This window comes from Ammodytes marinus (assembly GCF_949987685.1).
Source record: "Ammodytes marinus genome assembly, chromosome: 11".
Taxonomy (NCBI): domain Eukaryota; kingdom Metazoa; phylum Chordata; class Actinopteri; order Uranoscopiformes; family Ammodytidae; genus Ammodytes; species Ammodytes marinus.
The window spans coordinates 3,894,671-3,922,153 of record NC_137215.1 but is presented as its reverse complement, the minus strand read 5'-3'; the positions used below and the strand labels follow the sequence as shown (position 1 = coordinate 3,922,153).

Here is a 27,483-nt window from a genome sequence, read left to right as displayed (position 1 = left end):
AAAATCCAAACAAGACATTGGCTCCAGATGGTCAACATTACGTCAGAGAGAGAGAGGCGCCCTTTCATGTTTTATTTGGTGAATATCAGTCCTGTAGGTTAGTTTTAAAAGCTATTGTTAGATATTTAGGGGCAATATACGCTTATTTACTTATGCAATTATGTATTTGCATTGTATATTGTGTATCTATTGTTGTTTTAGTTTTGCATTTGTTTGACTCTGTCATTGAAACTTAGGGTCACCCCTCAACTGATCTTTCTAGTATAAATAAAGGTTAAATGAAAATAAATAAAAATAATCGATGGTTAGCTTAGCTTAGCATATCAAATGGAAACGGAAGTCTAAAGAAAACGTAAACCAGCAGAATCTCTAATGGCGCTTTCACACTTGCAATGTTTTGTTCAATTCAATCAAACTCTGGTTCTTTTAAAGGTGCATCCACACCAAAGCGACTTCCATTAAACCTGCAGTGTGTAGAATTTTGGGTTTTATTTCCTTGCAGATTTTGTAGAAAGTAATTATAATATCCATAAGTACATTTAATTTAGTGCATAATAGCTGACATTTTTTTTTTTTATTATTATTTTTCCCCTTAGAAAGGGTCTCATAAATATGTCCATATTTCTGCATATTTTGGACCAAGGCCTAGTGCCGCCATCTTGAAAGTGTCATAGTTGGAATGTCATCAGGTGCATTGTTTAAAAATTTTAATTGTTCTTGTCCTTGAAGGCCACTGTAGCTTCTGTTATTATTCTAAAGGGTTGGGGTTACCCAGGGAGTGTTGCATTCTAGAACTTTGTAGAACTTTCTTGATGATGTCATATTACACACTGCACCTTTAAATGCATTCAACCAATGAAGGTGCAAACTCAGAACAACAAGAATCACGTATAAGTACTATGATACTGAAATAAGAATGTTTACGTAGGAAATCATTTGTTTATGCGCGATTAATCTTTTTTATGCTTAAAATGTGTCCAACGCGTCTATTTCCTCATCGCATGAAGTTGAAAATCTTGAACTTTTCACGTGATGAAAATGCCCTGAAGCTCTAGTTGTGGGTAAAATGTCTTGGTTGTTTCTGCTGGTTCCCTAGCAACCTTGTAATGATGACAAGAGTTGGGGAAGTGAAGAAATACACAGGCACATAACCCTGGGAAAACCACAGCTTATTATAGCGCTCAGATAGAGAACAAATAACAGCTATTTTTCTCCAAAATTCCCAACTATAGCTTTAACAGTAGATGGGTTCTAAGTAGGTCAGGGATAATGTGTTTGTATATGTTTGTGTTCAACGGCCTGTTCTAACTCAGACTGTGTGTGTGTGTGTGTGTGTGTGTGTGTGTGTGTGTGTGTGTGTGTGTGTGTGTGTGTGTGTGTGTGTGTGTCGGTGTATGTCGGTGTGTGTGTGTGTGTGTCACGGAACACAATGCAGCTGTTTGTAATATCGTGTTTTTTTGTCTTTTGTGAGCAAACACAGATAAATTATTGACAAATGTGACTTCAAATGTTCAATCCACTTCAAAGACATGATTTCAAACGATATTAAAATGAATCAAAGACTGTATGCTATGCTCTATAAATGTCAAACCACCAAAGGCATCATATTTATTCATTTGGTTTATTAATACTGTGATTATAAATACATTTGAAAAGCATTACCCAATGCCTTTAGACAATGCAGTAAGACGGTTTCTTTCCACACATTCTCCTGAGTTTTTTTTTTATTATATATATATACAGAAAATAGTTAACAGTTAAAAAGCATTCTTATAAACATCTGGCTCGCAGGCCGGCGATGCCAACAAAACAAAACAAAAGAATTATAAGCTCCAAATGCTGCTGGATTGGAGCCGCGCCGAGGAACAACACAAAACACTCATTTACAATAGTGATTTTTACAGCCAAAAACTAATACATTTTAAAGCTATAGTGTGTAACTTTTTCTTGTAAATGAATGTCGGATGGTTACTTTCAAGCCGTCGCCAAACGAGTTGACACAAAGTTGATTAAGCCTATTATCAGCTCCACAAAACTCTCCCTGTATTTCTCAGTATGGCAGCGTTTAAAAACTGGTGTCACCCCCCCAACACTGGTGCAGGAGCTCAGAAAAATCCCCAAGAAGAGCCCAATAAATGTTTCAGTTGTTGATTATACTGCTAAGAAAAAACCTGGACATACAGCAGAAGGTATAAAATCCATGTGCCATCACCGAAAGGCTTACTTCATGTAGATGCACCGACTGTGTTGTTGTTATTACTTCAGAATTCATCAGGGGGCGACAGAAATTACGCACTATAGCTTTAAATGCTACACATACAGTTCATAAATATAGTCCATTGAATGCCACTCAGAGAGCCCCATCCTTGCCCTCACCAGGAGGTAATCATGACATCCGTGTGTGTGTGTGTGTGTGTGTGTGTGTGTGTGTGTGTGTGTGTGTGTGTGTGTGTGTGTGTGTGTGTGTGTGTGTGTGTGTGTGTGTGTGTGTGTGTGTGTGTGTGTGTGTGTGTGTGTGTGTGTGTGTGTGTGTGTGTGTGTGTGTGTGTGTGTGTGTGTGTGTGTGTGTGTGTGTGTGTGTGTGTGTGTGTGTGTGTGTGTTTTAAAACTGTCTTTCCTGGAAGAGAATCTGTGCGTACACGGTGTCTGTGTCCGTGGCGGTCGGGTCAGTTATCGGGTCGCAGGCGGCCGGAGGCTCCGGTCGCGGTCGCACCAACTCCAGCTCAGCGTACGTCAAACTTTCCTCTTGTGTTACTCGAGCCTGGAAGGAGGCAGGGAGGGAATAGATTAGATAGATGTAAAGGAATGGAGCCCACGGAAAAACATATCTGGGCAATACAGGGAAAGGAATTATTTTAATTCGACCATTGCTTCTCTAATTGAAACCCGATTGACGAGCTCTAGATAAAAGAAATTCCAGATTTGTTTAAAACAAAAATGTGACATTCCTTGTAATTTAGTCCTTGTGAAAAGTCCAGATCAGACTGTTTTAGATCTCAAGGCACCTGTGAAAAGATTTGGTTATTGTTTTCAAAGTTTTTCTGTTTTCATTTGTTATTTATTAATACATTTTATTTTTTGGTTTATGTATAACTTGTGAAGAAAAAAATGGCACATTTTAGTTTCTGCAATCAACTCAGTAGCATTATTTGCTGCCATGTGACTTTTTGGCATAATATTTTGTTAACATTTCATATCACATGTCCATTGTCAATTTGATAATTTGTTTCAAGTGGTGTGAACAACTTTTTCTAAGTATCTTCAGTTAACCAAACTAGATTCCTCCCTCTAGCTTTGCTCTAGTCCAACTTCTCCCAGTGTGAAGTCATTGAGTAGTTTACAAATCCATGCTTAAAAAAAGTAGCTTCCCCAACACTGTGTATATAGTGAGTGTATTTTTCAGCACACGTTAGTACTCATCCACTTATCACGGTAAACATGCCCTCAGTGCTTTACAGCTGCTGGAAGTATTTGTTTACAGCGATTGTAAGACCTCTTGGAACATTCAGATTTTCTCTAAAACATTTGGTACAATGGTCGCCCTATCCAACTTCCTCAGATCTTCATAGTTCCACTAATGTAATCAATATGTTCGTGCAAACAAACTTACCCTGCGTTCCAAATCACATACTTTTTCTTTTTACTACACTACATACTAAAGTACAGAAGAGTTTTAGGGCCACAGACAGGAGAGAAAAAAAATCAGATAAGGAAGGTTTTTTTTTTTCATTATGTCAAGAAATTTCAAGAATAAAGACGAATACTCCAAAATGCTATTGGAGTTAATGGGGCATTTATGTATTTTCAGCATACTACAATTGACGTGCATGTATTGGGACGTCCTAAACATTTTTCTGGCATACTAAATAGTATGGAAGTTTTGGTATTGGAACGCAGGGTCAGTTTACTCAGAAAAAACATTTGGTACAATGGTTGTCCTATCCAACTTCCTCAGATCCTCATAGTTGGGCTAATGTGATCAGTATGTTCGTGCAAACAAACAAACAAAAGAATGCACTCACATCTCGAGGGCTTCATTTCGTGACAACATCATGGGAATGGCATCAGTGATCTTTTCAATAATTGAAGGCTAATGTTTTTTTATTTACTTAATTACAATAAAAGTATGAGCCAATTCCTTCAAGGCACTTTTTTTAAAGGTTTTACAAATAAGGAATTTTATCACTGTATCTCAAAACCACTCACTCACTTGATCAGCCATCTCTCAATTCTTGAATATGTTACCATGAAACACGCTGTTGGTGTAGGGGACAGTTATCGCTGCTATATAAAATGTTTGTAGAAAAATTTGCAGACATTTCAAAAGGTAAACTTGAAATATGAAGGCTATTCCGGAAGGCTTAAAGGTGTAGTTAGTGATTCTGGAGAACGCTTGTTGTCAAAATCACTTTTTGTTAAAATCAGTGAATATCTCCTCATGATCCTCTACCTGTCCGTACTGTGTGTGTGCTGAAAAAAATCTGGTGTTAATACACAGCCTAGGCTCTGTAAACTGGTATGTAAAACAAAGGGGCCTGCTGTAGCTAGAAACATGCCCGTTTACGGAGCCCAGGCTGTATAGTAACCCCAGATCATGAGGAGATATTCACTGATGTTGACAAAAAGTGATTTGACAACAAGCGTTCTCCAGAATCACTGACTCCACCTTTTAATAAAGACTGTCGTGGGAATGGGCCAAATGGTATGAGAAATTATAATGGATTATATTAGCCCATGTGATCTTTGGGATATCTGTACATTGTAAATAATGTAATATTTGGATATTTGGATACACACACTTTTTTAATTTAGTCTATTATGTAATTGTTATAATAGCAAAACCCAGATGAAAACATTATTAAATAAAACAAAATAATAACATCAGTAGAAAATCCAGCTGATCTTTAGTTTGTAGTAGTAGTTTTCTCCTGTACTGTATACACTTGTTTGACATTTTTATTGAAGATATAAAACCAATGAGGCAATCTGAATAAATAATTGTGTTTGAGAAGCAATAAAGCCAAATAGAATTATCAAGCTCATAACGGAATGAAGAGAGCGCAATAAACTGCTGTAGACAATCATGAGGCAAAATTCCCTCTTGCGTGTGCGTGTGTCTCCATAACAACTCCGTGCATAGGAATTAATATACGTTTACAAACATAATGATTGCATTTTAAGAGAGATATACTAAGTGCATTTAGCCTCCTACAGTGCACTTACTTTTAAAAATCAATACTTTAAAAGGTGCAGTGTGTAACTTTGGGTGTGTCAGAGAGGTGAACATTCTCTATGGTATATTCTCATAACTGAATAAACACACTTTCCTCACAGGAAAATGTGATCCCTGGAACACTGTTTGAAGTTAGAAAGCTTCCTGAAAAGTTACTGTTTCACTGTTGTTGTTGTTTACAGCAGCAGGGCCCACAGTTTGGTTTACTAACATATTCTAGTCTTACGTTTGGTTCCAGGTTCCTCAAAAACACTTCTGAAACAGTCTAATTTGTCTTCTGATGATCATACATTGCATGTAACAGCAAACGAGACCATCGGTGCTAAAGAATGCTATTTTTATATTGTTTTTATTAATGCCTTTGTCATGGGTACGCTCACCCAGGAACAACAGCTGGCGTAGTAAAAGCACTACTGCTTTTGTCCAAAGGGGCTGCAATTATTTACACAAACTCGGAAGACCTTTTTAATTAAAGTTTGAATGTATTAAACAATTTCACAGTAATAGTGGACAGACGTTTGGGTGAGAATTATTAGACTTACTGCGGCAGAACTCCTCAGATGAGACTTTAACCGTCTGGGCTTCTGCGGTCTCTTTGCAGCGACAGGCACTGAAACACAGAAACATACAGAGACATACAGAGACAGCCTTCATTTACTCAATACAAACACACACGCACCTATATCACTGTTTATTACTTCAAGCTGAACAACTCCTGCTTCACCTTGTCATTCTCTATTTCTCGCGAGTGACCCGTTCGCTTTACATTATCCCAATACGTATTGGGTATTTGGATATTCCTTTATAAAACTTCTTTATAATAATTATTATTGAACAACAGAGACAGCCTTAATTTACACAATTTGCCTTTGAGGAGAAATAGTCTGGCGCATACCCCTGTTAAAAAAACACAAGGTCAAGTTTTTATACTTTCTTTTTGACTACAAACGTTTACCTTAATTTGTAAAGAGGAATATATGAATGCTCAAATATCACTGTGTGTTTGAATTGCAAAAATCCTTCCTTAAAACTACTTTATACTAAATCTAGTGGAGGTGTAGTTAGCAATAAAACGAGCTCTGTATGATTTTACCTCGGACAATTGCTGAAAAGTTTTAGGGCCAAAATAAAGCAAAATAAATGAGAAGACGAAGTTTCTTTTTATAATGTAAGTTGAGAAATAAGTTGAAAATGACGAGAATTAAGACTAAATACAATGTTGACAGTAAACTCGACAGGTCCAGACTGAGGTGAAGTTGGAAACATATTGACAGATTCAAACTTGCGGGATCAATAACTCATAGGTAAAACATATATATATATATTTTTTTAAGATATTTTTTGGCATTTTTATGCTTTATTGATAGTGCAGAGAGACAGAGGTGAAATGGGGCAGAGAGGGGAGTGACATGCAGAGAACGACCGCGGGTGGGAATCAAACCCGGGTCTGCTGCTGGGCCCGGCCCGGGAGGGGGACGCCCTACCAACTGAGCTAAAGGCGCCCCCGGTAAAACGTTATTAAAACACAAACGATGCATCTTTGCTATGATCATAAGACAGACAGGCAGACAGGCAGACAGACAGGCAGACAGGCAGACAGACAGACAGACAGACAGACAGACAGACAGACAGACAGACAGACAGACAATGGGCTCCAACCTCATTTTGACTGAAAGCAGACGTCCTCTAAGCTCCACTAGTAACATTGCTCTCTTGTTTTATACTTTTGTCCTTACTGACTAAACCTTCATCTACTGTCTTTACCCTCTAATTCCTTTTCTTTGAGCTTGAGGCCCCAAAGACTGTTAATGGCTCCAGTGTGTTTGGAATTTGAGACACACACACGGGCGCGCGCACACACACACACACATTCACACACACTCACTCAACCTCACACACTATCGCACACACGCACACACACACTCACTCACATACACACACACACTCACACACAAACACACTCTCTCACTCACTCTCTCTCTCTCTCTCTCTCTCACACACACAGACACACACACACACACACACACACACACACACACACACACACACACACTCACTTACACACTCACACACACAAACTCTCACTCACACTCTCTCTCTCACACACAATCACACACACACACACACACAGCTTCTCCACCATGCTGTGAGTTGACACTGTCGACTGGAAGGTTACACTGTGTAAACATCTGATATCGGTGGCTTCAAATCGGTAAAGTTTATTGCGTAAGACATTTTTAAAGCAGTCAGAGGAGATGTGTTTATACTTCTGCCTCTCTGGGGCTGTAAAAGCAGTGTGAAAGGGGGGATGGGGGTTATAGACTTGGCTTTGTTTTAACGTGAGAAACTGCAAGTAACAACATTAGGTTTTTCAAGCACTGGTCAATTTTGAGATTGCTGGCTATGTTGCTTCCATAGGTTTTCTTTCATAGAGAGTAGCTAAATAAAAGGTCCATAAATGTACATTAAGGCGTTTATTTGACTAAACCTTGCTTGCGTCTGTATATTCCTCCTATACAACCATCTTGAACGGCCCTTATCTCAACATTATTATTTTTTCCCCAATACTCTGATCCAAAAATCTCAACTTCTAAAGCACTTACATCAACAACACTTTCCACAATCATTCTCAGCACTATTCCGAAGGTTATTACAGAAGGATTTGTTCATATGTTGTTAGTTGTCTGATTTATGATACATTTTGTCAAAAAAACATGCCGGAAACACGTTAAAAAAACGCCATCCCTTTACCTTTGGCTGGTATGTGTGGTGGAGGCTCGTGTGGCAGTATAGGAGGAGATATAGTCCGTCTGTCCGTCTTCATTCGTCTGTTTTTCCTCTGGGCCTTTGGAGATGAACTGGATGAACTGCTGGAGCTTGTCACTGTCTCACCAGAGCTGTATGGAGCAGAGGAGGGTTTATGTTACTGCTGAAACTAGATGGATGGATAGATAGATAGATAGATAGATAGATAGATAGATAGATAGATAGATAGATAGATAGATAGATAGATAGATAGATAGATAGATAGGCCTAGATAGATAGATAGATAGATAGATAGATAGATAGATAGATAGATAGATAGATAGATAGATAGATAGATAGATAGATAGATAGATAGATAGATAGATAGATAGATAGAAAGGCAAGTGTATTTATATAGCACAATTCAGACACAAGGCCACCCAAAGTGCTTTACAGGGGCAATATTAAAATACATAATACACATTAGAAAAGCGAATTAATCGAAATAAACCAGATAGATGGATCGATGGACGGACGGACGGATGTGTAACCCAGGTTATTTTCTGTAGTTCCAAAGTTACAGGAATGTCTTAAAAGCATTATTTTCAGAGATAATCGCTAGATACTGTAGTTTACGATGCCCCCTAAACGCATCGCGGGCGCATACACGGCAGACCATAGACATTTATTATGTATATGCGGCAGACTGCCAGCCGATGACACAGCAGCACAGAGAAACTACAAGACACGCACGCAACTCCTAGTAGTTCGTTGATTAAGATAAGGATATTGATAAGACAGCCTACCTAATGTTAAAAAAACGTCATTAATGACACTTGTGTGGGAGCGAAAACTGCTAGTGGTTCTGGAGAAATCTTCTGGGGAAAGCTCCAGACGGGTGCTTGCTTTCCAAGTGAACGGACGATTATCCTGGTGAGTTAACTGCTGTAGGTTAGCTAATTAGCACTGGGTTAGCCCTTAGCCGCTTAGCATTACATTGTTGTTGATGAAATAAGTAATTGTTTGTTAAATTGCCAGGGATATGTGTGTGAAACTTCAAAACCAGTCAGGATATAATGTGTAGGGCTATGTGACGTGAACTGAATAGGCGATAGTGTTAACTGTTTAGCCATTTAGCATTGAAAATACATGTAGCCTATGTGTTGCTGCCTTTAAGCTAGGCTGTTTTCCACGTGCAGCTGTGTTTTGTGCCTTGTTAATGGCCATGGCAGTGTGTTAGTGAAGTGTGTTAGAACATCGTTAAACTAATTTACATGTGTTTAAGTATTATTTAAGTTGAATGCAATGGACAGTGAAACAAAAAATCATTCAGATGCCGAGTCATATTTTACTCATGTAGTATTCTGTCTCCAGATACATCTAATGTTGACACACGTATAGAATGCGAATCCAAAAATGTCTGCATGGCATATATTGAAATTAGGGCTGTCAAGCGATTAAAAAAATTAATCTAATTAATTACAGGCTCTGTGATTAATTAATCTAAATTAATCGCATACTTTTATGACACTTTTATACCTGTTTATAAACAGCTGTATAGCCTACTACAGTTTGTTTCTCTCTCTCGCTCTCTCTCTCTCACTCTCTCTCTCTCCGTCTCTCGTAACTTCTGTCTCCACAACAGACAGCGCTGCACTGCCACAGATGCTTATGCCGATTCATTCACCATCGTCGTACTCATAGGCAAAAATATTGAGAGACACACACACACACACGTTTACGCGGACGACGAGACAGCTAGCAAACAAAATTGAGACACGGGGAGAAAGATTGAGAGATACTGTTTTGAACCTAGCCTACATTGTTGCACCCACTAAATCAATAATGCACAGACACTGGCTGCGGAGAATAAAGTAAGATGTCTTCCTACCTTCATGCTTATTAAACCGTCGGCCCCCTGCTTCTCTCTTTACTTTTCTCCCTTTCACCCGCGCGGGCTGTGTCTGCTTCAGGTGCAGCTCGGTGCAGCTTCGCACCACTTTGCACCGGGTCAAAGGGCATTATAGAAGTGCGATTAATCTGCGTTAATTTTTTTAATCGCGTTAATTTTTCTGTGATTAATTAATCGAAATTAACGCGTTAATTTGACAGCCCTAATTGAAATATGTGGGGTCTGAATCTGGCTATAATATGACAAAATATATTATCACTATTTGTCATTGAAGCATATATGGTGGAATATATAGTAATATTTTGTATTAGCCTTTTACCCAATTTTAGAATTTCAAACTCAACCCTCAATCCTGTTTGGAGTTTTGGGATAGGTTTATAAGCCTAGGGGCTATGTGTGAAATAAATCAGCCTTTTTATATATTTTTGCCACTTTATAGGCTATCCTTATTTTATTTTTATCGTGTATGTGGGGTTATATTTGAATTTTATTTTAAAATTAGCCTAGTTATTCGTAACTTAATGTTCTGTTGAAAGGATCTAGCTACAGTCCAACTGTCGGTAAACTGCGGAAGCATAAATATTGTAGCATGGCTGCAAAGGCGGAATGGACAGTTGGACACAATCACTCCACGGATGATTTGGTTGCAGAGATATTTCAATCCGTCATGGGGGCCATTGAAGAGGAGCAGAGGAAATTTAAAGGTAAATAAAGCAGATTTTAAACAGTGTTTGTGGTGTTAAAATGCAGTAATGTGTTGAATATTAGCATTAGACATCCACATTACAATGGCCTTAAATTAGCTTGCTACTAAGCTCAAACAGTATCAAGTCACAAATGGTCATTAAACATGTTTTATGCGCTAGCTAGCTAACGTTGATTCAAGTTCACCAATAAGCTAACTAGCAAGGCAAGGTAGCAGCACAGCAAGGTTGAGCGTTTGCGCTCTCATAGGAAAAGGAATTAAAGATTTTTTTTTTCCGACCACATTTCTTCCTCAAAGATGACGGTTCACTACTATCCCTCCAGGTTTTAATAATGTGTTGGACAGTTCTTAACACGATTTTAGTAGTTTCATCTTCTCCTGAGTAGGTTTCTTTGTTTTGTCCAGGCTAATAATTTCACCCCTCTGAAATGGAGTTACATCTATTCCCAAACCACAGCTTATGTCTTCTGACATGGTTGTTTAACCCATTGATGACGGCTGCTGCGCGACGCCACATTGTATCTCCCACCGGTTACTGCATTGTGCAACTCTGACTCTCCTGCCGGCAAATGCTTCGCGATGCAACATCGTATCTCCCGCCGGCTGCTGCATGGCGGAGCATTTTTGTTTTGTTGTAATTTTCATGGCGCGTGCAGCATAGAATGATCTGTCATTGGTTCAAATAAACATGAGGCGTTGGTTCAAATACACATGAGGCGGGTCTTGTTGAATTTTTAAAACCACGTGACCATCCAAATGCTGTCTGGTTGGCCGAAAATCACGTTAATCAAACCGACATACACGCGCGTTTCTTGTTGACATTTTTTGAAAAGAGGCGAGATGGCTGAGTCAGCGGAAGAGTTTGACAGCGAGGGCAGCGACATAAAGTTGGGAGAGGAGTTTGAGAGGGAGGAAGAGGTTTGTGGTGTAGTACCGGATGATCCTTTGGATCGAGAACAGGAGTGGCATGTTAAAAAAATAAAATAATTGTTATATTTTATATTATTTTTATTTATTTTTATATATTTTTTTCATCTGTTTAAATAAAAACCTGTGAACCTTACCTTTTTTAAAAGTATTTTAATTCATGTTTCTTTGTGCTACAGAGACTTAGAGATTAGGGCTTTGGTTTTCAGAAAACCCTCAGGAGATAAGCATATGTATCCTAGATTGCCATAGGGTTTAAGAGGTGTTTTTCACAGGTGCCATAGTCATCAATGCTACCCACTACATCAGTTAGGCTTTAATAACTTGCTGCCAACTGAAACATATTAATGACTGCAGTTGTTGACTGATGGAGAGCTCTTGCCTATTTACTTAATAAAATCCAGGTGGTGACCTTTCTCACTTCCATAGAATAAGCAAATATATTTGACCAGGAACCCATTGCATGATATACTCACTAACTGTCATCACTGCAGACTGTTTGGATGCAGAGGACAACACAGCAGACATAGGAACACAAGTAAGGTGAGGTCTTTCAAATGTGAATATTGTGATAATGCAGCTATGGAAAAAATTAAGAGACCAGTCACATTACTTAATGGAAATGCTTTTAATGTCAATTTTTTCATTCGGAATTTGTTAGACATATTGTCAGTAGTTTGTAGAGCAAAAACAAAGCGTTTATTTTACTCAAACATAAACCTATAAATAGTAAAACAAGAGACACTGAATATTTGGACTGGTCTCTAAATTTTTTCCAGAGCTGTATATTATAGAGATTATTTAAAAAGGATAAATGACTAGGGGTGTGAATCTTTTGGCGGTGTCGCAAGTTATGTCAAGAAAGAAGATTAAGGTTACGTCGTTTTTATGTTTGAGAAGTAGTATCAACTGATTGCGACAATGTAAGCACACAAAGGCAAACTTGAAACAAAAGGTAGGCAAGGCAAGTTTATTTATATAGCACAATTCAAACACAAGGCCACTCAAAGTGCTTTACAGGGGCAATGGTTTAGATCAATTAGAAACAATTAAAGTATTAAATAGGTAGGCCTAGTCATTATTAGTATTTTGACTTCATATCTACAGGTTGTTTATTGTGATTTCCATGGTTACGCAGTGATTGACAGGCTGACTGAAATGCTCTTTAGCTGGACAGAAACACCCCTCTCCCAACCCCACACCCCTCTTAAAATACACAAACCGTTTTCCTTTACTGTTGCACATAGTCACGAAAAAAGTTGGTCGCGTACTGACCCCCCAAAGGCCCATTCTGAGCCAGGAAAAACCCTGAATATGCACACTTTAACAAGCAGACATGTTTGGATTGTAGGTGCACATATCCTACAAATAAAAGGTTCATTCTGAACTAGGAAAATATGCGTTCATTTTCAATGCAGCGACCAACCTAGAACCTTGATGCTAAATATTCCTGTTTTCAGCTGTAACTGTTTTTAGTGATATTTCCATACTTTTATATATATTTTTTTATTTCCTTGTTTTTTCAATTTTATTTTATGGGTGCTTCATTGACATGCATGTCTCTGTTTTTATCCCAGTCATGGATATTTCGCACTTCATGCACTGTTGGTATATTGTGGTCTTAACTGTGTATTTTATTTACTGTAATCTCGGCTATATTGAAAATGACAGCTTGTTCTCAATTGTACCTCCAAGAACTAAATATAGGTTGATTTGAAATAAGAAAGTAAAGCACTACAATTAACTAATAATTAAGTACTATTGATTAAGATTACGACTGAAAATATTTGTGCCTTTCTTGATTTTAACTCATCAACAGGTCTCACAGTGAAGAATGGATGATTTCAACTCCAACGAAAGTTACCATGACGTCACCTCCTACTTCAATTACAGCAGCATCACCAACGTCTATGATGATGATTCAAAAGTTGAATTCATCAAGCATGTGGCGACATGCATAATCATCACTATCGGCCTTCCTCTGATCCTGGTGGCCATCTACTCTCTTTATTCTCTGGTATGTAGATTATGACAGATTTATTTATTTACTGTCTGTATAATGTGTCTGTATGGGACAAAGAGTTGTTATTATCTGTATACTTTTTAGGAAAATGTGACTCCAAATTTGCCCTATATGTAAACATTCAGCTCTAAAGGTGCGAACACACTAGGCACTTTACACGCGTACAGACGCGTATGAAATCGGCCGTTTTTCCATAGGGAACCATTGGTTTACAAGTAGCATGGCGCGTACATGGCGCGTAAATGCGTCACTCGCGCTAAAGCAACATTTTCACTCACGCTAAAGCAAAATTTTTACGCGCGTATATATTACGCGCGTATATATTACGCAGCTACGCGAGGAGTTCAAAAAATTTAACTTTTGTTGCTCCTACGCGAGACGATTAGCCGCGTTGGCCAATCAGCGTTGGGCTTGACCCCGACGTCACATACATTGGCAGGGTCGGAGAACAGTGTACTGTACACAGAGGCTGATGAGAGACACCGAGGAGGAAATGTATTGCGGGCGGCCGGTGCTGTATGAAGCCGCTCGGGGAAGACGTGGGGAAAGTAAACCAGGAGTATGGACTTCCTGGTTAATTCAGTGAATATGTGCGGCTGTGCTTTAGCCGATAAACAAAGTTAGCGCCGTATAGCATTAGTTAACTCACCCTGTTGTGTGCGGGCGGCTAGTGCCTCATATTATGAACCCAAACATGACGACTGTCCGCGGGACTTTCACAACAAGTAGCCTACACGAAGCACCGGTGTTGATCTACGCCAGCCACGGTCCCCTGTCACAGCCAGGTAGGGTAATGTTGGCTACTTGCCTTTATGTTGTGCCGCCCTGCACCGATGCTGCTGTAACTGTGTTTGTTATGTAGCTGCTGTGAATATGCAATGCTGTTTTAATGCTAGGCTATTTGTGCTGTTCAGTTTGTCTTTTGGCACAGTTGTTGGCCGTGTTGTTGTTGTTTTTGTGCGGACATGCACGCTGTTGTGTCGGGTCGGTTCTGATCGCAGCCATGGTTGATAAGGGAAATACAATATCGGGAGGGAGACTAGGCACGTTACGCGCGTATAACCATTTTTGACACAAAATGATCAAGCAACATTTTAGCTGCGTTACGCACGTAAATCTTACGCGTGTAAAGTGCCTAGTGTGTTCGCACCTTAAGAACGGCTCTGTCTATGTGGCCTCAGAGGGCTGCTACAATCTGTAAACTCTTAGGGACAGATTTACTAAAAATAGTTTTGTGCAAATGTTTGACCAATGTTTTTCCTGCAGGTGCGAAAGGATAATGTTGCTCCGATCTACGTCATCAACCTTCTCATCTCGGACCTCCTCCAGCTCTGCTGCATGATCCTTATTGAAGCACTATGTTACCCTAAGAAGACATGTGAATATGCGCGGGTATACGCCTACGCCATCTTCTTTTATATTCTCCTATATGGTGTTGTGGTCAGTGTTGGCTTCATGGTGTGCATCGCCCTGGAAAGGTAGCTATCTGTCTATGTGTTAAACTGCTTTCCTGTCTGATCAATGTCTCATTATGTAACTGTGTCTGTCTTGTATTACAGATATTTGCTGATCGCCTGTCCACTGTGGTACCGCTTCAGAAGAACTATCAAGATCTCTGTGGTGGTCTGTGTCTTGGTCTGGGTCGTTACTCTTGTCCCTTTAATCACTTTCTTATTATCATGGGTTGGATCATCCATCGTCGCATATACATTCGTAGCTGCCTGCCTTCTCCTTCCCCTCCCACTGTTCATATTCTTCCTGTGCGGGACCCTCAAAGCCCTGTCTGCTTCCATCTCTGTCTCCTCTGATGAAAAACGTCGAATTGTTGGGATTTTGGTTCTGGTGCTGCTCATTTATACGCTGCTGTTTTTGCCTTTCATCATTTTATTACTTTCTGTTCACAAAAAATCTTCTGATATGTACAACTCCATCTACCACCCGGCCTTTATGATCCTGAAGTTGAGCCCCCTTGCAGATTTAGTTCTGTATATTTTCATGAGGAAAGGGGCCGTAGACAAGCTGTTGGCCTGTCTGTGTCGTTGCACAATGAACAGCAATGATGACAGGCCAACAGATTTGAATAATGACAACATGTAAATACAGTCAGAGAGAGAGAGAGAGAGAGAGAGAGAGAGAGAGAGAGAGAGAGAGAGAGAGAGAGAGAGAGAGAGAGAGAGAGAGAGAGAGAGAGAGAGAGAGAGAGAGAGAAAACAAATAACAGACTGGCAGATACTGTCATCTATTTGATATCCAAATAAGAAAGCATTGATATGATGTTTGACCTAAATCTTTATTTTTGTATGTATTCTTAAATCTTGGTGCTACGAGGAACTTTTAAAAATTTCTGAAACATAAATTTTTTTCCTCTGATGATCTGTAACAGCAAACGAGACCGTCAGTGCAAAGAATGCTGTGTTTGCTAGTTTTTCTTAATGCCTTTGTCATGGGTGCGCTCATCCTTTAACTATAGCTGGCTTAGTAAAAACACTACCGCTTTTGTCCAAAGGGGGCGCAAGACTTAACCAAAACTGAAAGTTTCTCGGAGCACCTTTTTTTAAAAGTCTTTATAACTTTTGTTCTATTTTTGTCTCTTCATGGCCCATTTTAATTAATTTTTTTATTTTTGTTACATCTGATGTATTTCTATCCAAAGCTGTGTTTGTTTTGCTCATTTCTTATTTTATGTTGAATTACAGTCAGACATAAAAAAATGTTATCATTTCTTGTGTGTTTTTCTTTAATATAAGTTTGATTTTGGTGTTTTTGTGGAAGGCATGTCAGTTTTGAGGCGTTTTGTTTTGAACTGATGTTATTTGCTTGCCAATATACATTCTACATAGCATACTACATCAGGTTATATGTAATTTTGTATTATATTGTAAGTTTATATTAACGATCTGTTTTCAACCAATAATGTGAAAATATACCTTTGGCTTTTTTCATTGAATTTCAAACTCACAAAATTAAACCAACTGACATTCATCTCCATAAGGTAAGAGACTAACAAACTAGGCATAAGTACCTTATACAACCCCACTACAAAAATACTGAACTATCCCTTTAATTTCAGCAGTAGTTTGAATCAACATCCTTACCTGCTTTCTGGACACTTGACAAGGAGGTAACTGGCTGTGGGGAAAGAAGCAGAAAGAAAGTATATGTTGCAAAGTTGTTCAGTTATTGTTTTGAATTGGAACACTTATACATCAAGTTCAATAACACTTTACAATAAGGCTACATCAATGAGCTGTTAATTAATGCTTAGTGAATGCTATTAATGGCTAGTTAATGCTTAATAACCGTAATGCTTGGTTGGGCATTTACTATGAAACATAAAACTTTTGTTAACACTTCATAAGAATGTTCATTTGTAAGTAAATAATATGTCATTTATAAGTCATTAAATGTGAAGTTAGTATGGGTTACATGTTGGGTTCACCTTTGAGTTGCCTGTGTGTTCTGTAGAAGTATTGACCGGTCAGAACCAGAGTGAAGAGGAAGATAGACAGCAGGCCCAGTGAACAGATCAGCACAGCACACAGATACACATCTACACACAGACATAAGGCTTTAGAACAGTGGCATCAAGAGTTTGAGAGTATATTAGAAGTATAAAAAAATATATATATATTTAAAACCTTGAGATGAATCATCTCATTTCTGAGGCGGTCCTTAACACATTTATACAGAAAAAAAAACACAAAATACATTCACACACTTAAAAAGCTCTCCCCAAGCCCAACTACTCCGACACCCACTGACCCCGCCGACATATTTAATATGTGCAACTGAATTCACTATAAGTTTACATACATCCCAATATACATTGCCGTTTACAGAATGCATGAAACAAAGTTTTTATTTTTATTATAATGATAAAAAATTAATCATGTGCATCATCAAAGTGAGACTTGGTCAAATAATACAGAAGTACAGCTAAAAGGTGAAAGCCGTACTGTACCTGCAAATAAACGCCACAGTCCTTCACTGGAACGGTCATCAAGAGCTAGGTGCACTGGAAGAAAGAAAAAAAAAAACTCCATCAAAAACATGGCTTAAATGTTTGCGTTCTGATCTAATGTTCGTCCCTTGGAAGACAGCTTCTGATTGGTTCATGTAGTTCTGATCACCAGGACAAAGTGTATTGGTAATGTATAAACAATATCAAATTAAATCTCCAAGAAATTATTTTAAACAAATTCCTGAAGTACAATGACAATGTTTTTTCTGTTTTATTAAAGATAATTATTTGTAATTTTTTCTTTATCTACCACTGTGCCATGAGTACCCCCCGCCCCCCCCCCCCCCCCCCAAAAAAAAGAAAGCAAAGTGAATATCTAACCAAGATTTCAAAGGATTAAGGGAGTTTGATGACACAATTTTTCCAACACTAAGTATCTTTGTAAAGTGCTGTTGTCTGAAGGGGAATGACCTACACAACAACACAGCCGACCGCTTCAGTGGTTTCCAGAAATCCAGAAATATCAAAACCGCTTTTCCTGAAGGGAGATTATACTGCTGCATCAGCCAAACCCAAAACACACACACTCACTCACTTACACACACACACACACACACTCACGCACACACACACACTCACAGGCCTGGCTTTATTGCCATTCTTGGACAGTGTTTGGGGGGGATTCCCTGCATCTCCAATTCTTTTTTATTTTATTGGTCCCTTTCACAATTGTTTAATGTTGAAATTCTCTTTTCTTTGCGATCGTATTAGTGAGAAATTGAACGAATAAGGCTATTGTCGTTGACGGGGCAGTGAATGATGGCTATTGTGTAGGTCAGGGGTATTTAGCAAGAGGTTGAGGAGAGTCAACAGAGGCTATGTACATAAATTACTTAGACTAAGCTCCTCATAATGAGTTTTTAATATGTCTTTTAAACACAGGTTGATAAACATATTAATAAGACATGATAAGATATTAGCTCTAATTGACTTTTAGCCGGTTTCCAGGGACGACTAATTAACGTCACCGAGCAACACAATGGCTTTTGTGTTTATGACAAAACATGGAAAGATTGTATCAGATGAATCGGTGATAAGATTAAGACACACTTTAGATAATATATCACGTGTAATTTAAGATATGGCTGCCTGTGTTTGATAACATATTTTCGCACATAATTTCTTTCTAAAATATGTAAACGGTCCAAGAAACAAGACTAAGATGATGTCCGTTAAAGATGGTTGTATAGGACAAATATACAGACGCAAACAGACAAGGTTTAGTCAAATAAAAACACCTAAATGTACATTTTTGACCTTTGATTTATACTAGTATGAAAGAAGACACGTTATGGAAGTAGCTACGAAGAACTTTTAAATATTTTTGTCTCATTTAACCTCTGATGATCATAAATTACATACAAACGAGACCATCAGTGCAAAATATAGTTTTTCTTAATTTCTTTTTGTCATGGGTATGCGCTCATCCATGAATACAGCTGGCGTGGTTAAAAAAAACACTTCCGCTTTTTCTCCAAAAGGGGCTGCTAGAATTAACACAAACTGAAAAATTCCTCATAGCCACTTTAATGCCAGTAAAATCATATAAGTTTCAGTCACATAGAGCCATGGGACAACGCCCTGCTGCCCTAGATTGAGGGCAAAGTCCCCAGTGAGGAACCCACACCACCTCAGGCATCTCAGACTCGCGCCGACCACCAACCAGAGACGGATACGGAGACGGACATTATGACGGTAAACAAAGAGCGAAGTTGTGACTGTAAATCCAGGGAACCCCTTTAGTCTGCAGATCTCAAAGGCAACACCCCACTGTGATAACTGGACTAGTCTTACTCAAAACATATGCTACACAATATAAGGAGATGGCTTAAGTCCTCCCCCATATCTATAAATCTCAACTTAATAGTTTTGTTTAAGCTATTGGTTATTTCTGGGCACAAATAGTGAATCAAAGTGTATAGAAAATATACATATACTACAAACATAAAAAAAGTAATAAAGAAATTGTAATTTAATAATAATTCTGTCATTCTATATTTCTCTTACATATACAATGTGTCTCTTTTTCCTCTTTTTTTAGCTGGAGTACAGAATCTCTGGTAAAACAAAAGCTGTGTTGTTGTTCGAAGGCGAAGCACTAATATCCATCGTTGCAGCCAGGCCTCCAAATCTTCAGCTCCCGTAAGAATCCTCATCATTACCCTGTCGGTAAGTTTTTCCAAAGCCAGACTACAAGACAACTTCTTAATCCATTGACTGCTATTAGGTCACATAGTATCTTTCCATTTTAGTGCAATTTAAAGATTTTCCCTTTAATAAGCAGAACTCGGGCGTAGTGGATAGAGCACGTACCATATTGGCTCAGGCCTTCGTTGCAGTGGTCACGAGTTCATCCGGACCATGGACCTTTACTGCAGGTCATCCCCCCTCTCTCTCTGTCTCACCATTTCAACTATGTACTGTACTATTTAATAAAGCTTGAAAATGCCAACAAATATTCTTTAAAACAATAATAAGTTCATAGGACACCACATCTAAAAACATAAATAAAAAAAATTTGATACATCTCTGTTTCTTTGTGCTCACTGGGAGATATTGCCTCATCTTGGAATTAGGTTTCTAACGCTGCCACGGTTAATATTTTTGTCTCGTGTTAACAGCTGGACTGAGGCAAAAGTAGATAGCCTTAAATCTGTACCTGATGCTTCCCAAGCCTTCAATGAAACGAGAGCAGTGTATTATTGTATTATGTATTTTGGCTCAGTTGGGATCATGGCACTGGCTTTAACAGAAACATCTGGGGAGAGTGTGTATTTCAATAGCTACTGTATCAGCCAACCTGTTAACCTGGGGCCACGTGCACTGATCACATGTGGCGGGTTGAGAGTGTGTGGTCAAATCTGAGGTTTAAGGTGTTTATTTGACTAAACCTTGTCTGTTTGCGTCTGTTTATTTCTCCTCTACAACCATTTTTAATGGACATTATCTCAAAATGTATTATTTTTTCAATATTCCGAACCAGAAATCTCAACTTCTAAAGCACTAAAATCTCCATAATCATTCTTAGCACTATTCTGAAGGACATCACAGAAGGATTTGTTCCTATGTTGTTAATTGTCTGATTTATGACACATTTCCTTCATAAAAAAAATGCAGGAAATGCCTTTTCACCTGTAAGGGCCTCCTTAACCTAATTTGATTATCTTGTTTATTGTAGGTACGTATTGGCACGGTCTAAATAAGTTCCATTGCAACTGAAGGCTCCAGTAAAACTTCTCCTGAGGCTTTTGCATTTAAGTAAACCCAGAATGCTGACATCATGTATTTCAGAGGTTTTGAACGTAGCCAACTCAGCAACACTCTACCTTAACACTCCCTCACACACACAGATACATTGTTGAGTGTGGTCTGGCTGTGTGAGCTCATTGTTTTCACATGGAAATGCCAGAGGATTTCAGTCACACTTTAAAGACACATATAGGCTTTAACTTAACAGCAAATAGCAGCTACTGTTGAAAACTCTTTCTACACATTTCTATTTGTCCTTCTTCTCTTAAAGGTGCAGTCAGCGATTCTGGAGAACGCTTGTTTTCAAAACACTTTTTGTCAAAATCAGTGAATATCTCCTCACCATCTGCTACCTGTCCATGCTGTGTGTGTGAAAAAAAGTCCAGTGTTAATACACAGCCTAGCCTCTGTAAATGGGCATGTTGCTAAGCGACGGGGGGCCTTTTTGTTTACATACCAGTTTACAGAGCCTAGGCTGTGTATTAACATTGGATTGTTTTCAATTCTCACACAGTACGGACAGGTAGCAGATTTTGACAAAAAATGATTTTGATAAAAAAGCATTCTCCAGAATTACTGCACAGCAAATAGCACAGCCAGCGTCCTAAACATATTCTAAACATACTGTTTGCCCTTTGTCTCTTAATAGAATAATGTCAGCTCCTCCTTTTATTCTGGAGTTTCCATTGCTAGATAACACGGACCGTTTGCCTCAGCTGAGTCTGTGCGGTTGTAAAAGGGAATTCCTTGGAAAGCAATATTCCATGGAAAAGATTTCCAGAGTAATAACAACACCATAATTCCCCTTTGAATATGATCCTCTCATGTAAGCGACCATGGGTTGGGCAAATGTATGATAATAATAAAAAATCTGGAAATGTGAAAGATTTTCCATATACTTCTTGTCAAAAGGCCTGATGGTGGCAAAACACAATGCATAGTTTTGCTGTTTATAATCATGACAGAGATTTGTTTTTCTTTACTCATAAGCTTTTAAATTAAAGTTACATTGACGTTGAGAAATGGTCTTCCATTTGATCTACAAAAGGTTAAAAAGAGAATTCAATCTGACTCCCAAATCTGCTAGAAATAGAGCAATACTTTCATATTTCACCACCTGACTCTCTTTTGGCTTTGCTCTTACCAGGAGACACCATCCAAATGCTGCAGGACTTTATTTGCAGAAGCTACTTTTTAAGCTTTGCAAACTACCAATGACTTCACACTGGAAGAAGATGAACTACAAACTTCACTCAGTCTTCCCACAGACAAATGCAACAATGTGGTAAGAGTGTGTTGTCTAGCAACTTAAAGCCCCTTTCACACATGTAGCCTTTACCAGAAATGTGCCAGCATTTTTCCTGGAGAGGTAATTTATTGAAAAAAAAACAGAAGGCAATTCTGCCATTTCCCTGCTCAACACATAGTAACATTTCAGGGAATATGCAGGGAGGTCTGTAGTGTGAATGGAAGTATAGGATCAATGCAGGGAAGGGCCCATAGACTCTACTATGGTATACTACTGTATATTAGAACTACCTGTCTAGTGTATATTAGCCTTACCTGTCAGCTGTGTGGTGCTTGTTCCATTGGACGAAGCTCTCCACGTGTCTTTGTGTTTGCGAATCTCCTGAACTTTGCAGGTGTAGAATCCCTGGTCTGCGCCCGTCACGTTGAGTATCCACAAGCGGAACACTTCTCCCTGCGTTTCCTCGAACAGGCGGAACTTGGGCTGGGGAAAATGGCGCGTGTAGTTCCCGTACAACTTGAGTTTTTTTATGCCCATTTTGACTATCAGAGCCTGGGAAGGTTCGAGTGCTGTAGGGGGGGTAGGTCTGGTGGTAGTGGTAGGGGCCGTTAGAGGGGCGTAGAACCAGCGTAGGATGAGCACACTGCCGCTCCTCTTCCGTTGAGACACAAGGCAGGACAGGGTGGAGTTTTCTCTCTCTGTTACCATGACCACAGGCCCAGGGGTTACCGTCACGTTCAGGGCGTGACATAGGCCCACCTCTGTGGACGAAAAGATTGATTGATTGATTGATTGATTGATTGTTTGATTGATTGATTGAATGATTGTCTTGATTTCGAACATGTAAGCAATAAAAACAAAGCTAAAATAGTAGATGAATAAAGAAAAACAAAAAGCAAAAAAAAAAACAGACACACTTTCCACATGCTCGAAAGGGGGTAGGAGGAAGTAAAAAAAGGAACTAGTCCTACCCCTTAACAGTTTCATACAGTTTCAGGCAGGTGGTATGTTTTCAGTCAGTTCCATTTTCATTATTATTTTAAACATTTCATTTAATTTCATTTAATTTCATTTCATTTATTATTAAGGCTCACGGCCATAGCACATGGCATGGAGCACACAGTTCAAATTAAATCATTACAAAACAAAGCAATGGTGTACGGCAAGAAAACAAAAAACAAAAACATTACTTAAACAATGGCAATACATGTCTCAGAAAGGCGCCTGTTTTAACAATAACACTCTTTTGTCTAAACAAACTCACTATGAAACATGTGTTCCTTTTTAAAGTTTTTGTTGATTCTAGCACCCCCTCAAGACGAAAGCGGTAGTGTTTTTACGACACCAGCGTCAGCTGTCCTAAAGATCTTTTCTAGCGATTTACAGCAGGCAGACTGGAACATCCTGTGTTTATGAACGCTACTAAATCAAAGTTTACTCTGCTTCACCATGGTCATATTACCATTATTAATCTGACATAGTCACATATAAATACATTACCTCATGGCCATGCATCCTGCCGTCTCTCTTTCACTCGCTTCCTAAACAAATGCATGCGCAGCCAACACTCACTTGAACGCTAGTGTCATGAAAACACTACTACTTTTGTCCTAAGGGGCCACTTGAATATAAACAATTGAAAGTTCCTCATAGATACTTTAATAAAAAACTATATAGAAATTGCGCTGCTTTCGCCTATGGTCTCGTTTGCTGTTACAGGTCATTTACGATCATCAGAGGAAAAATTACACTGTTTCATAAACATTTAAAATGTCCTCATAGGGGCCATAACATAAGAAAACTCACATGGTATATATGATCTAGCTATGTCACTACGCCCTGCTTTTTAATTGAGTAATTAACTAGCGTCGGTAATGTGCCCCTTGTGCAAAAAAAAAAACTCTGAGTTCATTTTTGCAAGATGTTTAATTTCCTGCCAATTAAACATAATTGCAGCATTTAGACAAAGCAAGTTTTTCTACACACACCCTTCAGTGGCTGCTAAAGATTTACGGTGCTGTAGCCCACACTGTCACTGGATCTACTTATTTATGTCATTCCATCACTGGTGGAGAATTCAGTGTGTCAGTAAGCGTGAGAGGGTTAAGGAGAAAAAACTGAAACGTACTTTTTTGGGTCCTATTTTTTTTTATGTGCCTGGAGGTATATGTGTGTTTTTCTACTGCCAGATGGGTCAGGTATGTGTAAAAGAAGACACATGATGTCTGGACACAACATGTGTAGATCAGACAGACAAAGATAATCTACAGGTGGTAAACATTTATCTTTAGCACGGACGGTACACCACGAAACAGACATAGACAAACACGACATTATAACAGGGACCATCTGGGCTTTTGTGTGTGTTTGTGTGTGTGCGTGTGTGTGTGTGTGTGCGTGTGTGAGGTTAGTTGGGGAGTCTCTGTGCTATGCTAGTGAATGTGTCAACAAAAGCAGCAACAGTTACTCGAGACAAACACAAAACTGAACATAAACAAAAGATTATAGTGCAGGAAATATAAGTTGTGATTCACTTTGATGGCACTTTATTAAACGGAAATTGTACAAACTTGCTTAGCCGTACAACTGGTTTGATTTTAAACAATTTGCACAATTTTGAAGGCAGTTTCTAAAATGCAAATAGTTTTTTTCTGATCATAGGGAATAAACTTGCCCAACTTCACAATTAGTTTGTCACTAGTTTAAACAACATTCCCAGTTTGCATAAGACCTTTTGCTATATACAGTAGCTATATTAATATTGCCCATAATGTAGGCTTAATAATAATCAATGCACTTGCAACTCTGGATTGTTGCAGATACATCATGTACACCCCATAGTTCCACTGTAAAGTCAAAATGTATGTATGAGGGAGACTGGCGGTACGAAATAAGTCAATGTACTAAAAGTTATCACTAGTCTGTATTGAATAACATTTAAGTTTATTTTTTCTCTTTTCTCTCCACAACTAGTTGCCAAGTTTGCGAAATACTTTTTCTATATACAGTATAGTCAATATTGCGCATAGTGCAGGCCTTATAATGAACAAAGCACTTGCAACTTTTCATTGTTGCAGAGACATCATTTACACACAGGAGTTCCACAGTAAACTAAAAACATATGAGGAAGACTGCAGGAAGTTTAAAACATTTGTTCAAAACAAGTCAAGGTCATAAAAGTTGATACCAGTCATGTGTGTAAGTCTACTCTGTGTATATCTGCATTGTCTTAGTTGACCAATACAGCAACTTAAACATACTGTATAGGAACTTTCAAGTTAATTAACCCAAAATGTATGGTTTCACATTGGTCTTTGTTAGTTGATAAATTGAGTTACTACTACCACAATACTTCCAAAAAACATATTTCTTGCTTTCTTGCCATTATTTCCTGTTATAAAACAAGGCAAACTTACCTGTGACAAGAGCCTTAGTCAGGACAAGGACCACTATATAGAAGAACATTTTCCTTAGTCAGCGAATCCATAAAAACCCAGACAATCTGCAAACTGCAAACTGCACAGCACTCCCTCCACAGAGCAGCAGCTACATTGAAAACATGCTGTAGCCCAACTCCTCAGCCCTCCGGAGCCCTTAGCCACCATTAACTATTTTCCCCTCTTTCTCCTCTTTTTCTTTTCTGTGTAATATGAAACAGTAAATGCTCTGTTCGCCCCACTTAGAAACTCCCACTCACTCTGTGCTAGAACTCTCCCCAACTCTCTCTCTCTCTCTCTCTCTCTCTCTCTCTCTCTCTCTCTCTCTCTCTCTCTCTCTCTCACACACACACACACACACACACACACACACACACACACACACACACACACACACACACACACACACACTCTCTCTCTCTCTTTCTCTCTCTCACACACACCCTCCCTCTCTTTCTCTCTCTCTCCCTCTCACTCACACACACACACACACACACACACTCTCCCTCTCTCTTTCTCTCTCTCTCTCTCTCTCACACACACACACACACACACACACACACACTCTCTCTCACCCTTTCTGTGTGTCCTGCTAAAACTTAGGAAATGTCATTTCCTGTGTTGCTGTGTGGAGTCTTGGACCGCGGCCCAAAACTCTAGAACTCCAGAACTCTAAAGCGCTGGATGGTCAAACAGTCTTGTGGGTTCGGTTGTGTGGTTGTGTGCGCCGGCCGGTCGCACTGTGTCATTTCAAGACACATATATATACAGTACAACAAAGGGCTGAACATGCATTTCCATCACTCTAGTTTCCCCTCAAAGTCTCTGGGATAAAGGTCGAGTCAGTGAAGAGAACGCTTTTTGTCATAATCAATGTTCTCCTCAAAATCAGTGAATACGTCCTCCAGATCTGCTACCTGGGTGCGCGCTGAAAAATAATTTGGTGTGAATACAGTGCCTAGGCTCTGTAAATTGGCATGTTTATAGCTATGGTGGCCCCCCTGTTTACACACCCTTTGTCTACCAGTTTACAGAGCGTAGGTAGGCTATGTCTTAACACTGATTTTTTTGTTTTTTTGTGAAAAAGTGATTTTGACAACAAGCGTTCTCAAGAATCGCTGATTCAACCTTTGAATGCTAAAGTTCATGGATGTGAGCTCTTGGTATAGTTGTGCCTGCCTGCCTGCCTGCATATGTTTATGCACTTAGTGTGTGTGTGTGTGTGTGTGTGTGTGTGTGTGTGTGTGTGTGTGTGTGTGTGTGTGTGTGTGTGTGTGTGTGTGTGTGTGTGTGTGTGTGTGTGTGTGTGTGTGTGTGTGTGTGTGTGTGTGTACGTGTGTGTGTGTGTGTGTGTGTGTGTGTGTGTGTACGTGTGTGTGTGTGTGGGACCTCTCCCTGTCTGGGCTACCGGACAGAGTGGCACAGGCTTGTCTCTGGCTGTGGTTGTCAGACTGTCCCTGCTGCTTTATTGGGCCGGTGAAACTGCTGAGGCAGGACTTCTGCTGGCGCTCAGAGCTCTGCCAAAGCCAAATGGAATTACAAAACACATTTAACCCTTTAGGTCATATGTAGTGTAGGATTCTCTGGAAAAGTATGGATTTGGGGGGCATGTCCTGTACCCTCTTTTCCCCATTTCATCTCTGTCTCTCCAATATGTCTAATAAAGCAAAAAATGCCCAAAAAGATAATCTTAGAAAAATTTAAATAAAGTATGGATTTAGTGGGTTGATAAGGTTGTTTTGACTGTGGTAGTGACTGCATTGTTTATGAAGCTTAAAGGTGCACTATGTAACTTTAGGTGTGTCAGAGAATTGAACATTTTCAAAGATATATTCTTGTTACAGAATATAAGAATTGGAATTACTAAACACATGTAGCCCTTTTGGTCGCATGTTGGATCATCTTAAAAAGTATGGATTTCGTGGACAATGTACCAGCCGCATTGACAAGGTGGTTAAATATTTTCTAACTTTGACAACTT

At 39.1% G+C, this 27,483-nt stretch overlaps 2 protein-coding genes across 2 annotated transcripts; one reads left to right on the top strand and one right to left on the bottom strand.

Moving 5' to 3' along the window:
- Nucleotides 1-1,579: 1,579 nt before the first annotated feature.
- On the bottom strand, nt 1,580-25,678 carry vstm4a (V-set and transmembrane domain containing 4a). Its single transcript, XM_080036392.1, has 8 exons — nt 25,482-25,678; nt 22,380-22,826; nt 17,508-17,561; nt 16,986-17,096; nt 16,642-16,675; nt 7,985-8,130; nt 5,776-5,843; nt 1,580-2,761 (listed from the first exon to the last, which is right to left on the bottom strand). Exons 1-8 carry the CDS (start codon nt 25,528-25,530, stop codon nt 2,603-2,605), a joined length of 1,068 nt encoding a protein of 355 aa, XP_079892518.1. The 5' UTR covers nt 25,531-25,678; the 3' UTR covers nt 1,580-2,602.
- LOC307257490 (G-protein coupled receptor 4-like) lies at nt 13,358-15,643 on the top strand (the record flags this gene model as incomplete). The annotated part of the gene is made up of 3 exons (XM_080036753.1): nt 13,358-13,540; nt 14,813-15,024; nt 15,106-15,643. The coding sequence occupies 3 exons, from the start codon at nt 13,358-13,360 to the stop codon at nt 15,641-15,643; spliced, it is 933 nt and encodes a 310-aa protein (XP_079892879.1).
- Nucleotides 25,679-27,483: the final 1,805 nt, after the last annotated feature.